We start from the raw sequence: 16,495 nt of genomic DNA, 5'->3' as shown, positions 1-16,495 counted from the left end.
CTGCATGATTTGTTCTGGGTGTTTTCGACAAGAAAGTTGTGACGTGAAACTAATAAGAGTAGTGGGCTGTCAGCGTGTAACTCGAGCGGATCATAATATGAATATAAAGTTGAAATTCAAGAGGACATATTGGGGTAGATATTCATTTATAGGACAAGGACTAAGGATTTGGAATAACTGATCAAGAAAAGGCTAGGGAAACAATTGATAGTGAAACGGGAATGCCCTGCGAGCATTTCTTGAGAAGAACTCGCTAACTCCCGGCTGTATGGGTTCAAAATGAGCGCCGAGCGCACAGGCATTGTGGGGGACAGCGCGTACCAGCCAAGGCCAAGAAAGTTCTTGTGGTTTCTATGGCATTTCATCACGAACGGAAGGTTAAATCATAATTTCGAGAACGTCACCTTGTAGGCCTGGACAACAAGTGCTACTACCCAAAATTTCAGTAAAATCGGCGGAAGGATGACCGAGATATGAATTTTTTAAGATGCTCACATTTACAGTCTCGCCGTCCGACCTTAGGAAATAAAAGGAGGTCGCCAGCCTTGACTAAATCAGTGTGTCACTGAATGTGTCAGTGTGTGTGCGAGCGAACACACCGTCGTGAACCAGTCGCCTCGCTATGTGAGACGGTTCGTTACTCTGTCCGGCTTAGGACCGGGTTCGCGTGTAAGCGAAAGCTTATTCTTGTTAATATCGATCTGAGGAGCTGTGTAACATCATTTCGTTTTGTGAACTGTGTAATTGAAGAGACTGTAGATTTTTAAACTATGCTTAAAGGACTTAGGGTATAAAGACTGTGCTTTAGTTGTTCCCTCTACAAGAGACTGCGTTAGGCTATTTCGTAAAATTGTGCCATAGTGACAGGACAATTCTTTTATGGACAGTATCACTTTATTTCGTCAAGAAAAGTGCCTACTTTTCTTCCAAAGACTGTGTCAATCACTCCGTGAGAAAAACAGTGTCGACATTTTCTTTTTAAAAACTGTGCCAACCTTCATTTTTAAAAGACTGTGTCAACCCATTTCACAGAACTGTGCTAACATTTACTTTCATAAACTGTGCCGATATTTCCTTTCAAGAACACTGCTGATTCGTGGAATACGGTACCTTTATTTCTTTTCGAGGGACTATGTCAATTCCCCTCATAAAGGCTATGTCTAAATTTGCGTGTAACATTGTGCCTCAGTGAAAATTTTTCCTCTGTGAAATTACGTGATTTTCGTTAAGACTGAGTCGTAACAGAACTTGGTTCTCTTTCACAAGACTGTGTTATAAACTGTTTCCTTCTGTTTACTTCTACAAGTGTGTGTGTTAGGACATTGCACGTACTCATTACAAACAGTGCAGAGACTGAGTGAAGTGCTAAACCATCGTAACTCAGAAAGTTCCAGATTATTTTATTGCTTATCACTTCAAGTTCGATAGCGACTATTGCATTATTCTCACAGAACAGTGACTTTGAATTCATCTCTTTTTTTTCAAATGTGCGTCCAACACCATTTATAGTGGAGCCCATTCGACCAGTAAACAGTGTCTCGCCTTAATTCGCAGTGCAGTGCGGTAGAGAAGTGTCGTATCAGATTCCATTGACATTCTGTGCGAAAGTTCTACATTTCTCTGCTCCTTTCATGGGATTTAGTGGAATACAAAACTCAACACCTATTCCACAATGCACTGTCATCAGACGACCGCCCCAGGTTCGAGTCTCCATCAACATCAAGGGCTGACAAAAGTAGTGGGTCAATACCGACAACGTGGGACGACTTAAACGACGTGGGACGACGCCGACGCTGCAGAAAGACGCCTTCTTCACATCTTCAAGGGCATTCAAACTATTCGTCTGTAAAAAAGGTGGTATAATTTATATGCATTTCTTTTGAATAAACTGCAAGTTCCACTTTAAATATGAACTTATTGCACTACCCTTCTCTCGTACTCTCTAAATCATGAACCGCACACGCCTTGGCGTTATCCTTGCTCTCCGCAAAACTGAAGTATGGGCGTTCCTGTTTCAAGGACAAGGAGTAAGGATTTGGAATAACTGATCGAGAAAAATGTAGGGAAACAATTGATAGGGAATCTGCCATTTAGGCGATAGATCATTGACTGACTGCGTACGAGGTATAATTTTTTGCAGATACAATGGATCCTCAAGAAATCATCTTGTAATTGTTGAGCGGTTGAAGTTGGTTACACAGATATAGCAATCTTGACATGGCATTGCCACTTTTGCTCTGCTAGTCACATCATTGCTCTCACGGCATTTTGGGTAAGTGCTACGATGTACGATACTTGCACATCCTTTATTGCGCTGTCTCAAGAGCGATCTCTGGTTTCTTGTACACAAGCGTGTGTACTATTTACAACAGGCCTAATCCCACAATTTTGCAAACTTTTATTGAGTTGTATATTTTGATGACTTTATAATATGAATTTCGATAATGTACGCAATACTTCATATGTTCCAGTGTAGTTATTCCCATTCCTTAATGACTGCCAATGTTCCAAGGCAGTCGGGAATCTCTCAGTGCAGCAGTCTAAAAATGCCAATATTAGTAAAACAATGTTTCAATTTTACCTCCTGGCTTGGTGGGGAAAACAATGGTAAACTCATTTCCCCTACGACAGCTAGCTCAACATTCATACCAACATTAAACAGCACAGTGAATTTACCTGGAGACAACATCCGAAGCAACAGTAGCTGCAAGCCAGTTCCCTGCGGAAGCACATGGCTTCTTGATGAGTGTGGTCGAATAGTCTGAGTAAGAACCCACGAGATGATCCACAGACAGTCCGCTCGCAGGCTGAGGAACTTTCAGTGGCGACATACAGTGTCTCGCCCCGAGGAACTTTTATAAGATACCGATTTTCTGATTCAATTGTGGCCAGCACTGGGGAGAAGAAATGTATAAGGGAAAATTAATATACTACTTGAGAAACCACTAGAATTCCTTTCTAAATGAGGACAATTGAGGATATCTCTTAAACATTATAGTGACTTCCTGTTATTGTAGAAATGTTATTCTGGTAATCAACATACTTGAATATTTAAATATATATACAATCAAGAATGAAGTGTTGTTCACGAGCAACCAAATGAGCCCGTTAGTTTCAATTTCCAAAGCAACTCAGTGTAAGAAGAATATAATGGATATGACTACGCATATTTACATTCTTTAAATGAGGATACAAGCACTAAAGTTTGATTACGGATATCTCAAAGAGTTTATAGTGGCTTAGTATCGACAGGCTATAGGGCAACACAGCCTTTGATCAAGTTGGAACTCTTAAAATGGCAGAGTCAGATTCGCTCACGGAAGCAATAAAAGTTCATCCATAGGAAACACATTTAGATAAGACATATCATTACTCTTTTTCTAATGTATCAGGTCTTCATTTGTGGAGTTTACAAAGGAAATTTAATACGCCCTCACGTTCAATACTTACATATCTCCATCTTTAGATGGAGTAATATTAGTCATACATGTTTCGACTCGGGTGGGATATCTTCAGTGACGAAAGTTTAAAATTTACATAATTGCTGCTAATGAAGTTCAAAGCCCTCTCGAACGACCTACTCTTCTCCATTTGGCGGTGTCGTTCCCACTGATAGTGTTGGCTCAATTTTCTGGCTGCCCTCTTGATTACTTGTGATTGTGACACAACGAAAACAGACTTATTTTCAATTTTAATACAGTGCATTCCTCCTCGTTTTTACTTGCAACATACTACACATTTAGACAAAGAGGTCCACAACCTCGCTATAATACTTATTGTTTTAATTCCATCACGTCTCATTTGTTTTTCATTCCTATCTTCGTCGTATTTTAACATATTATTTTAGTATCAATTATGTAAATTTTACCTTTCATCACTGAAGACGGCTCAAGTTAGCTAAAACATGTATGACTAACGTTACTCCATCTCAAGATGGACGTATGTATGTTTTTGAACAGGAACACATTTTAAATTTCCTTTGTAAATTGAAAACCGTGAATACGGAATGAATTTAATATCTTGTAATTGTGGAGTTCGACAAAACTAAAAATGACATTCAAACACTCCAGTAGCAGGTATAGAATGAAGTGCTGCGTGAGTTCACTTTCACTATCTCTTATAGGTAGGTTGATGGGAGAGAGAGATGTGTTCAGTGGGATCGTGTTTTATGCAATGTGGACAACCTGTGCTTCCAGCACGGCTCTAACAAATTTCACTACTTCTGCCGCTCATCGAATGCCAGGGGGTCTGTCATCATCATTGTGTTACCACAGCTCCTCTCTCAGGTACTGCTCTGTCATGTCAGGGCAACGTCCATGTGTTACCACAGCTTCTCTCTCAGGTAATGCTCTGTCATGTCAGGGCAACGTCCATGTGTTACCACAGCTCCTCTATCAGGTAATGCTCTGTCATGTCAGGTCATCGTCCATGTGTTACCACAGCTCCTCTGTCAGGTACTGCTCTGTCATGTCAGGTCATCGTCGTTTGGTTACCACAGTTTCTCTCTCAGGTACTGCTCTATCATGTCAGGTCATCGTCCATGTGTTACCACAGCTCCTCTGTCAGGTACTGCTCTGTCATGTCAGGTCATCTTCCTAGTGTTACTACAGCTCCTCTATCAGGTAATGCTCTGTCATGTCAGGTCATCGTCCTAGTGTTACCACAGCTCCTCTATCAGGTAATGCTCTGTCATGTCAGGTCATCGTCCATGTGTTACCACAGCTCCTCTGTCAGGTACTGCTCTGTCATGTCAGGTCATCGTCGTTTGGTTACCACAGTTTCTCTCTCAGGTACTGCTCTATCATGTCAGGTCATCGTCCATGTGTTACCACAGCTCCTCTGTCAGGTACTGCTCTGTCATGTCAGGTCATCGTCGTTTGGTTACCACAGTTTCTCTCTCAGGTGCTGCTCTATCATGTCAGGTCATCGTCTTTGTGTTACCACAGCTCCTCTGTCAGGTACTGCTCTGTCATGCCAGGTCATCGTCCATGTGTCACCACAGCTCCTCTGTCAGGTACTGCTCTGTCATGCCAGGTCATTGTCCATGTGTTACCACAGCTCCTCTTTCAGGTACTGCTTTGTCATTCCAGGTCATCGTCCATGTGTTACCACAGCTCCTCTTTCAGGTACTGCTTTGTCATTCCAGGTCATCGTCCATGTGTTACCACAGCTCCTCTTTCAGGTACTGCTCTGTCATGTCAGGTCATCGTCCATGTGTTACCACAGCTCCTCTGTCAGATACTGTTCTGTCATGTCAGGTCATCTTCCTAATGTTACCACAGCTCCTCTCCCCTGTCATGTCATGTCATCGTCCTTGTGTTACGACAGCTCTTCTCTCAGGTACTGCTTTGTCATTCCAGGTCATCGTCCATGTGTTACCACAGCTCCTCTTTCAGGTACTGCTCTGTCATGCCAGGTCATCGTCCATGTGTTACCACAGCTCCTCTTTCAGGTACTGCTTTGTCATTCCAGGTCATCGTCCATGTGTTACCACAGCTCCTCTGTCAGGTACTGTTCTGTCATGTCAGGTCATCTTCCTAATGTTACCACAGCTCCTCTCCCCTGTCATGTCATGTCATCGTCCTTGTGTTACGACAGCTCTTCTCTCAGGTACTGCTTTGTCATTCCAGGTCATCGTCCATGTGTTACCACAGCTCCTCTGTCAGGTACTGTTCTGTCATGTCAGGTCATCTTCCTAATGTTACCACAGCTCCTCTCCCCTGTCATGTCATGTCATCGTCCTTGTGTTACGACAGCTCTTCTCTCAGGTACTGCTTTGTCATTCCAGGTCATCGTCCTTGTGTTACCACAGCTCCTCTTTCAGGTACTGCTCTGTCATGCCAGGTCATCGTCCATGTGTTACCACAGCTCCTCTTTCAGGTACTGCTTTGTCATTCCAGGTCATCGTCCATGTGTTACCACAGCTCCTCTTTCAGGTACTGCTTTGTCATTCCAGGTCATCGTCCATGTGTTACCACAGCTCCTCTTTCAGGTACTGCTTTGTCATTCCAGGTCATCGTCCATATGTTACCACAGCTCCTCTTTCAGGTACTGCTTTGTCATTCCAGGTCATCGTCCATGTGTTACCACAGCTCCTCTTTCAGGTACTGCTCTATCATGTCAGGTCATCTTCCTAATGTTACCACAGCTCCTCTCTCAGGTACTGTTCTGTCATGTCAGGTCATCTTCCTAATGTTACCACAGCTCCTCTTTCAGGTACTGCTTTGTCATTCCAGGTCATCGTCCATGTGTTACCACAGCTCCTCTATCAGGTAATGCTCTGTCATGTCAGGTCATCGTCCATGTGTTACCACAGCTCCTCTCTCAGGTACTGCTCTGTCATGTCAGGTCATCTTCCTAATGTTACCACAGCTCCTCTTTCAGGTACTGCTTTGTCATTCCAGGTCATCGTCCATGTGTTACCACAGCTCCTCTCTCAGGTACTGCTTTGTCATTCCAGGTCATCGTCCATGTGTTACCACAGCTCTTCTCTCAGGTACTGCTCTATCATGTCAGGTCATCGTCCTATTGTTACCACACTCCTCTCTCAGTTACTGCTAGGTGTCTTTCGTCTACTTTGAATTTGCCAAACATCACTCAATGGCTCATAGTCATTTATTAAAATAAATAAATATTAGATCTCAAGCCACTTTATATTAATTAATTCAACGGAGAAAGCCAAGCTTTTTACCAAGGTCTGCTGATTACCGTAATCACAGAAATACATCATGGTGCATGGAAGTTACGGCCACACACAGGACTCGCGCATCAGTGGTCAGGAGGGAAGTTACTGAGTTACCGCCTTGTTCAGACAGTTTCTGAAATGTGTTGTGCTGTGCCATGCCGGTCTTACAAGATGAAAGAGTGACATTCTTAATTGACGTCATATTTTTTCACCCTGGTGCTAACGGAATAGGGTGCATTCTTTGGAAGTACAATATAATTCCAGTTTTCAGCACAGACCAAGTGCTCAAATCCATGTTTCGACCGTAAAAGAAAATCCACTTGCATGAAAAAAAGGTTCATTAGCCCGTGGGTCAGGGTCTTAAATCTCTCACAGTCTGCCATAGCAGAACACTTCTATGCTCAATTTGTGAGGGAAATCATAGAGATAGAGCTGCGCCAATGTAACTTCAACAGGCTTCAAGTTATCAAATACATGGAGATCTGCACTCAGTAAATACATGCACAACGCCACCATGGCACTGCACGATGCTATGAACAGAGGGCGGTAAGTCCTGACCACCCCGAGTTCGGTTAGTGGGGGAGTATTGTGGTCCTGATTTTCATGTTCCTTCAAACATTTCTGCGATTACTGTCATCGAAGACCGTCACGTGATTTGCCCTGATAAAAGCCGATGCAGCTTTCTCTGTTAGACTTGTTAATATAAAGTGGCTTTAATTCAGATAAATATGTATTTATTTTAATAAATCACTTAAGTAAGTTAGATGAGAGACCCTTTCTGGTTGTGTATTTGGTCTCGATCAACTCTACTGTCCTCCAGTTTGGATTCATTTTAACCAATTTCAACAACAGAACCTGACATCAGTGAAATGTTAATGTTAGTCATTTCTCTTAATAAGCAATGCACAGTTTCTGTTCAGGCAACTTCTTCATCGACTCACATTACTGCTCTGTAGCTCTTCTTAAAAATTGAAACCTGCTTTCCTCTTTTCATAAGCCAGCCCCACGATTCACATGCCCTGGTTACTTGGACCTGACGGCAGGTTCACTCGGTGCGATAGCAGCTACATGTTACAGACCTTCGGGCTGAGCATCAGTCGCTTAGTAGGCAAGGCTGCAGCCCGTCTCCTCCTCTCCTCTACCATCTGCACACTCACAATGGTTAACATTTTGATAGCTACTGTATTTGCCCACATTTTGTGGTTGGATGTATCTAGAATTTCAGACCACTCATTGTGATGATGGTTCAGCCTGTCTTCTCCGATATGCATGTTCTCAGCCGGTTTAAATACCTTTTATACAAGAATAAGAATTACTGCACTCATATACACTGCTGTTTGTAGAAAGTGAAACACTCAGAAGCAATGGTCTGAAACTCGCCAAACTCGAAGGACGTGTAGAACAGTGGAACCATAATAAGTGTTTTAAATTGCACGTAGGCCCAGCAGTGCCCTTCTGTGTGTGACCGGTCAGGGCAGTTTTACGCAACGCTCAGTTAGTGTGGAGCCGTCATATGAAGTGGAAACGTCGATATCACAAGAGAGAATATCTGCACGTGAGTGGGTTTGAACGGGGCAGAATGATAGGGCTCCGGGAGGTGGGTCTGTCGTTCCGTGACATTGCGGCTCGTACAGGGTAGACATATGTGGAACCAGTGGAGAGAAGAGCCGACAAAATGTGACCACAGCGCGAGATGGCCGCCATCTTGTCCGCTTCGCCGTAACGGACAGAACAGCTTCGTCCACGATGTTGGCTCGACGTTAGGGCACTGCAACGGGGGTGAGGATGTCTGCATCGACGGTTCGACGCCGTCTTCTGAGGGACGGACTGGTGGCAAGCATGCCATTGCGCCAGCTTCCATTGACCAGCAACCACGAACGCCTTAGACTGCAATGGGCACGTGACCACCGACACTGGCGTGCTGAGTGGCAAAATGTAGTGTTTTCGGACGAGTCCTGCATCAACTTGTCCTACAGTGATGGCCGCATACGCGTTAGACGCCACCGTGGTGAACGCCATCGGGCATACTGTACTGTTGAGCGGCATAGCGCGCAAACGCCAAGTGTGGTGGTTTGGGGCGCAATTGCCTATAACATGCGATTTCGCCTCCTACGTCTTGAAGGCAATCTGAACAGCTGCCGCTACAAAGGGGAAGTTTTACAGGTCGAGGCACTGAACCTCTTGCAGGCCGTTTCAGACGCCATATTCCAGCAGGACAATGCCCGGCCGCATGTGGCGAGGAATGTGCAAGCCTTCCTTGAAGAACAACGGATACCACTGCTTTCCTGGCCTGCACATTCGCCGGATATGTCACCCGTTGAACATGTCTGGGATATGGTCAGTCGGAACCTTGGTCGTTCAGGTCCTCCTGCAGCCACTGTTGATGATTTATGGACGCGCCTACAAACCGCATGGCAGAGTATTCCCCAGCAGCATATTCAGGCGCTCTTTGATCCCATGCCACGACGTCTAGCGGCTCTGATTGCAGCGCGTGGTGGTGCTACGCCGTACTGAATTTCCGCGGTCACCGTGCATGTACAGTTCTGTAATTGTAATCATTTGTGTCTTTCATGTCCCTAATATGTGGAATAAATTGCATTGTGATCACAGCACTCGGTCTTGGTGTTTCACTTTCTACAAACAACAGTGTATTTTAGAATGAACCAGCTTTACTTCAACATTATGCTATAAAGATGTTACTTACTGTCATCGAGTTCCACGGTCTGCAGTATCAACAACTGTTCAGCTCCAATGAGGAAGTCCAGACCAGAAAGAGGAATGAACTGACTAAAATTAGTTGTTCTCCATCCATCTTTAAGAAAAGAAGAGGCAAATACATTTGAAATCATAAAATCCCTGTATAGGCTTACTAGGTCAGTTATAGATCCTTCATTCTGTCAAAAGCAAGTTATAAATAAATAACATTGGGAAACACAGGATAGCTGACAAATAACAAGGGTGTGTCACATCATGTTCCTGTTAGCTAGAATTTTACTGGGAGAGTCCGTTTTTTTTTTCACAGATTGTTCCTGATGTCCCAGGAAAGTCCCTTGGGATGTCTAAATCTTCTGATTTTCATTTTTAAAATATCAATGCGAATTCAGTTTCAGCAGCAATATTCTAATAGAATTGCAAATTCGCTAACACCACCTCCACCATCATGGTTATCGTCCGCCTAGACTCGTCGTCTCGAACTTAGTGTCTTAAGTGTTGGCATGATGAAATGCTGGTCCCAGGATTCTTAGTGGAAGCAATAATGGCAAAGTGTAGAGCATGCGTTAGAGTGAGTTACGTGCTCTACATCTTTCACTTGAGACTTCAACAAATAACGCGGTTTAACTCCACAAGCAGACATCATCGACCACGTCAGTGAGAAGAAACAAAGATCATTGTTGAGAAAAACTATGGGTTTTTGCAAGGAAAGAAGAAAAAGTCACAGCAGAGGAAGGTACAGTGACGTATCACATCGTCAGACATAACCACACTTCCGGTCTTCTTCAGCTGTAAGAAAGGTTTTTAACTGAAGCATAAGAATTTAAAAACTGTGGCATGCTTGTAAGACATTTCATTCCTACTTTGGAAATAAAAGCCAACATTACTGAATTTAACAATCTTGTTAACAAAACTGCTGAAACTCAAATTTTGACCAAATATGGTTTATTGTACAAAGTTGTTTCAATGATGAGACATGAGGGAATTTACACAATACTCCACTTCCAAGGTGGTGACAATTAGAGTTCTAAGTGTAACAAATGTGAACGCAGAAGGATATGGTATTTGCGACGGAAAATGTCAAGGAAAGTTTTATTTACCGTGCGTGTAATGTATGTAAAGCTATGACAAGTGGTAATGGAAATTTGTAGTGGTTTTGCCGTCCCTGTAAAGAACAGACAATTCAGAAACTGGATAAGATCTTGGCAGATTTGTAAAGGTAAAACATGATGACTCCAACTGCTACTGGATTCAATAAAATGCAAAATACTGCGTTGATTGCAAAAGTAAATGATTAAGAACATTGTTCCAAAAATTATCACGTCGAAATAGAAGGTGTACCGGTGAGCAGTGATAACAAATGAAATGGCGTATGGCTTTTAGTGCCGGTAGTGTCCGAGGACAAGTTCGGCTTGCCAGATGCAGGTCTTTCGATTTGACGCCTGTAGGCGACCTGAGTCTCATGATGACGATGACATTATGATTAAGACGACACATACACCCAGTTCCCGTGCCAGCGAAATTAACCAATTTTGGTTAAAATTCCCGACCCTCTCGGAAATCGAACCCGGGACTCCTGTGACCAAAGGCCAGCACGCTAACCATTTAGTCATGGAGCAGTGATGAAACTATATTATATGTCATCGTAGAAAATATCGCTCGCATACTTGAGCGCAATGCAGAACGGAGGACATTGAGTATCGCCTTCGAATAGGTAAGCAACATCAAAGAAGTACCGGTAACGTTCCTCCAACAGCTGTGGAGAAACTCGGGACAAAATCCTAGACCAGAAGAGCAAAGATCTCAATTACGCTGCCGATTTTCCTATTTATATAAACGAACATTTATCGAAACTCAACCGGATTATTTTCTGGTTAGTTCCTAGAGTAAAGAACGCGCTTGGACAAGGAATGGAAAAATATTCATGAGGAAAGATGACTCCAGCCCTGTACTACAGACCTCCCTGAGTGGGTCTCTTGCCCATCCAGTTAGGCACCGCTGTGTACGAGTGGAGAAAGGAAACCAACTGAGGACGTTAGCAGGGGATTGTTTCATAAAGATGTAAGTAATTTTCCATACAAGTTGTTGGAAAACACGAATTCCTGTATCATAAAAACACCTGTAGGTACAATGAGTGAGTATAGCAGCTACATGTTACAGGCCTTCGGGCTGAGCATCAGTCGCTTAGTAGGCAAGGCCCATCAGGACTGAAGCCATCCTCCGCAAGTTCACTCACCGTCTGGTGACTTGTCAACAAGTCAAAATAAAAATACTTGTGCAGTACAAGAACTTGTAAAAAACATTATTTTTCTTACAAGTTGTTTGAGACATGTAACGTTGAATATATTATGCCTGTGTAATTTGCTGTTAGGTACTGAATAATCAATTAGCTTTCCAGCTGTTTGTTAATTTTTGTGTGAGACATGGAGGACATAATAGGGGATGGACAAAGGTGTAGAACAACTTTTAGAAGTAGGGCTCACATGGCTTTCACAACCTTTTATGAATACCAACGAGCTAGAATACCATAGAGAGGTAGAAGCGCTATGTTTCCAGGCAATTAGGCGTGGCTGTCGAATGACGAAAATAAGTTGAAAATACGCATTATAGAATCACTGGTGCAAAATTAAAGACAGATACCCGAAAGCTTAGAGCATTCATAATCATAGAGTACGAATGGCGCCACTTTATCCATGTTGCGGCGCGAGGCCAACATTACGATCACCTGATTCAAAATAGCTGCAGCAGCTAGTAGGCTAATGTTTGTTCTCTGTGAGGCAAAAAGTGAGAAATTGTGAGGAATTCGTTAATTGTGAGGGGATGGGGACGTAATTTTCACAAGGAATGCACACGAATGTCAAACAAGGCATATGAGGCGGTAAGAAGTGATGATTGTCACCCGCCACCTAAACTAAGCGAATGTGACGTAGTTAAGGAGGTTACGAAGAAGATACAATTATCTGTTACAGAACTGAAAACTTTATTCGTGGTTGAACTCAATGTTATTAAGGAAGCGACAGAATTTATAAATGACCAGTTTGAGAAGTTCAAAACGCTCACAAGTGAGTCGAGGAAAAGAATATCTGAATTGGAAAAATCTCTGGTGAGTGTAAGCAATGATACCAAACAGTCTTTAGATGGGTCAGAAGACCGCAGGAACAATTGGTTGATTCGTGGACTGCCAGAAATGACAAAAGAAAATGAGTGTTGAACACCCAGGATATTGGACTGAACTGCCCATCACGCAAAGTTACACTGACTTTGCGAGTCCATCAGATGTGTTCAGGTTAGGTTACATTAGCGCTTCCCGTGATTGCATGCGCATCAGCAACGAGACAAAGATGGCACACATCGAGAATAAACACGGGCAGTAAACACTGCAGGTACCATATTCACACAAATTGGTACTGATTTTAAATGGTAGAGGACATTTGTAGGAATAACGGAATAATAAGTTATCTTGAGATCCAGTGTGAAGCTATAGAAAACTATAAATTACAAACTAAGAATCGTGCTCTAAATTTCAACGTATCTGTATCAATCCACAAAGTGTTAGGAATAAGTTTGGGAATATTATGCTTATTATTGATGAGGTTAAAGAACTTGAAATTAACAGAAAACTGGCTATCAGGTGAAGAAACATCCTATTATAACATATCGATATCTAGTTTTCAAACTTACCATCTAGCTAGAGAGGGTTCTGAAGGAGCTCTCTCAGTGTATGTATCAAGAAAATGGACAACTTAAGACATTAAAATCATTAAGAGTTACCACAGTATTCTCCAAATAGAAGTATTTAACAAAAACCGGAGATATAACGTAATTTCACATTACAGCCCAAAGGAGAAGAATACTACTAACTTTATGATAGACCTTGAATTTGTTTTGAGCAGTACAAGAAAATCAAACTCACTGCTCATATGAGACGATAACGTAGATTTTTAAAATATAGCACTATTTATAACAACTGTACATATTTATTGAATTGTTACAATTTTTACACCTGCAATACAAGGCTACCAACAAGAACAACATCCACGTCCTCAACTTTAATTGATCATATACACTCAAACTTCGCCACTGCTCATTATCATTTATATAATGAAATAAGTGACCTTAGTGATCATAATATTCTAATTCTTGGAGGGACAACACAAATTAAAGACAGTACTCCATTCAGAAGTGACGCAAATGTACAAAGAAACATGAAAATAAATTAGCCTACACTAAGCTAAATGATATTTTCACAAAGAATACCTGTACAAATCTATCTACTGACTTGAACGAAGCATATGACCATTTCTGTGCTTTCATTAGTGAAGGACTTAGACTAGGTAGTTCAAATACTGGGCAAAAACCACCACGAAAAGATACACATAGGCCATGGGTAACACAGAATTTCTTAGAAGTGGTAAAAAGAAAAAATCCTATACGCAGAAACCAAAGCTATACGGTAAACCGTTCAACTGAAACAGTCGAAGAGTATATAAGATTTTGCAAGGACGTTATTAAAATGAAAAGATTGCTAAAAAGGTCATATTATATGCATGCAATTAGAAAAGGGGATACTATTAATGAAATGTGGAAGGCAGTTAACCAGATACTTGGTAGAACTAATAATAAACCAAAAGTTACAGAACTTGTTTATGAAAATGTTGAACACACTTCTAGTCAAGATATTTATAAAGCCTTTATCACATTTTTCGCTAATGTAGTTGAAAACTTGATTAAAGATTAGCCTACACTAAGCTAAATGATATTTTCACAAAGAATACCTGTACAAATCTATCTACTGACTTGAAAGAAGCATATGACCATTTCTGTCTTTCATTAGTGAGGGACTTAGACTAGGTAGTTCAAATACTGGGCAAAAACCACCACGAGAAGATACACATAGGCCATGGGTAACACAGAATTTCTTAGAAGTGGTAAAAAGAAAAAATCCTATACGCAAAAACCAAAGCTATACGGTAAACCGTTCAACTGAAACAATCGAAGAGTATATCTTTGCTATCTAATCATACTATCTGCAACTCTCTATAATTTAGGCCAACAGATGTTAAGGAAGTTACAAAAATCATACGAGCACTAGCCAACTAGCTCACTGAAAAATTAATGTGTCATTGCAAAATAGGAGAAATACCAGATAAATGTAAATTCGCAAGAGTGGTACCAGTTCTTAAGAAAGAACTCAATTTGACCTCATTAATTACAATACACTGTGTATAGTATCTTCACTAGCAAAAGTACTTGAAGCAGTAATAAAGAAACAAGTCTTGAATTTCCGAATAAAAACACATATCTTCTTCAAATTTCAATATGGCTTCCTACCCAAACATACTACACTTTCAGTTGCTTTTGACATAGTGTCCCTTGACATAGATGACATAGATGTTTATATTGGTATTATAGTGTCCCTTATACATAATGCGTTAGATAATAATAAAATAGAAGGTGGACTTTTCATACATCTTGCAAAGGCATTTAACACAGTTAACCATATCCTACTAAAGCTAGCGAATGCAGGAATTAGAAGAATAGCCTTTGAGTGGTTTAAAAATTACTTAACTGACAGGAAGCAATAAGTTAATATTAGTGAAGGTAAAGGATCCATCTACAATGTTAAAACAGGTGTCCCAAAGGGGTCAGTGCTGTGACCATTACTGTTTCTGATACTTATTAATTATATAGGTTATCTTGAGTTTACTGGTAAGCTATTCCTGTTTGCAGATGATATAGTTATATTTTATGACAGCGGCTGCGAACATCATGGCTGAACAAAAAGAGTCTGGGGCAGGGCTCTTTATCAGAAATACCATTGCACGAAACATAGTTTCTGTTACGCACGTAAATGAGCAAATGATGTGGGTAGATTGTCAGTTGGAGGAATTAGGACGAGAATTGTCTCCGTGTATTCACCATGTGAGGCTGCAGATGAGGATGAACTTGGCAAGTTTTATGAAGCATTGAGTGACATCGTGGTCAGGGCCAACAGCAAGGATAGAATAGTGGTAATGGGCGATTTTAATGTGAGAGGTGGGAATAGAACTGAAGGATACGAAAGAGTGATTGGTAAATGTGGGGAAGATATGGAAGCTAATGGGAATGGGAAGCGTTTGATGGACTTCTGTGGTAGTATGGGTTTAGCAGTTACGAATACATTCTTCAATCATAAGGCTATTCACCGCTACACATGGGAGGCTAGGGGTATCAGATCCATGATAGACTATATCTTAACCGACTTCGAATTCAGAAATTCTGTTAGGAATGTATGAGTTTTCCGGGGATTTTTCGATGATACAGACCACTATCTGATCTGTGGTGAACTAAGTATCTCTAGGCCTGTGGTAGAGAAAGTGAAATCTGTCTGCAAACGAATAAGGGTAGAAAATCTCCAGGGCGAGGAAATTAGGCAGAAATAAATGGATATGATTAGTGAGAAGTTTCGAACAGTAGACAGTAAGCAGGTTCAGGATATAGAAAGTGAATGGATGACATACAGGGATGCTGTAATAGTAACAGCAAGGGAATGCCTAAGATGTGTAAAGATGGGAAAAGGCGAACATCTTGAGGGAATGATGAAGTGAGAGCAGCTTTGAAACGTAGAAAAAAGGCTTATCAGAAATGGCTCCAAACAAGGGCCGAGGCAGACAGGGATTTGTACGTATATATAAGAAACAGAGCGAAACAAATAGTTGTTGAATCCAAAACGAAGTCGTGGGAATAGTTTGGTAATAACTTGGAAAGTCTAGGCCAAGCAGCAGGGAAACCTTTCTGGACAGTAATAAAGAATCTTAGGAAGGGAGGGAAAAAGGAAATGAACAGTGTTTTGAGTAATTTAGATGAACTCATAACAGATCCCAGGGAATCACTGGAGAGGTGGAGGGAATATTTTGAACATCTTCTCAATGTAAAAGGAAATCATCATGGTGGTGTTGCGAACAGCCAAGCTCATGGGGAGGAGGAAAATGATGTTGCTTGAGGAAGTGGAAAGGATAGTAAATAAACTCCATTGTCATAAAGCAGCAGGAATAGATTAAATTAGACCTGAAATTGTGAAGTATAGTGGGAAGGCAGAGATGAAATGGCTTCATAGAG

At 41.6% G+C, this 16,495-nt stretch overlaps 1 protein-coding gene across 1 annotated transcript in view; it reads right to left on the bottom strand.

Moving 5' to 3' along the window:
* LOC136879207 (phospholipid scramblase 2) overlaps positions 1-16,495 on the bottom strand; it is a 148,539-nt gene that overhangs the window by 24,374 nt on the left and 107,670 nt on the right. The window contains exons 4-5 of the mRNA XM_067153003.2: positions 9,390-9,497; positions 2,677-2,894 (exon numbers count right to left, since the gene is read on the bottom strand). Coding sequence (XP_067009104.1) covers positions 2,677-2,894; positions 9,390-9,497 — 326 coding nt within the window. The remainder of the gene's footprint in view (positions 1-2,676; positions 2,895-9,389; positions 9,498-16,495) is intronic.

This window comes from Anabrus simplex, chromosome 8 (assembly GCF_040414725.1).
Source record: "Anabrus simplex isolate iqAnaSimp1 chromosome 8, ASM4041472v1, whole genome shotgun sequence".
In the NCBI taxonomy this organism is placed as follows: Eukaryota; Metazoa; Arthropoda; class Insecta; order Orthoptera; family Tettigoniidae; genus Anabrus; species Anabrus simplex.
Note: the sequence above shows the minus strand (reverse complement) of the source record. Positions and strands in the feature narration are given on the sequence as shown.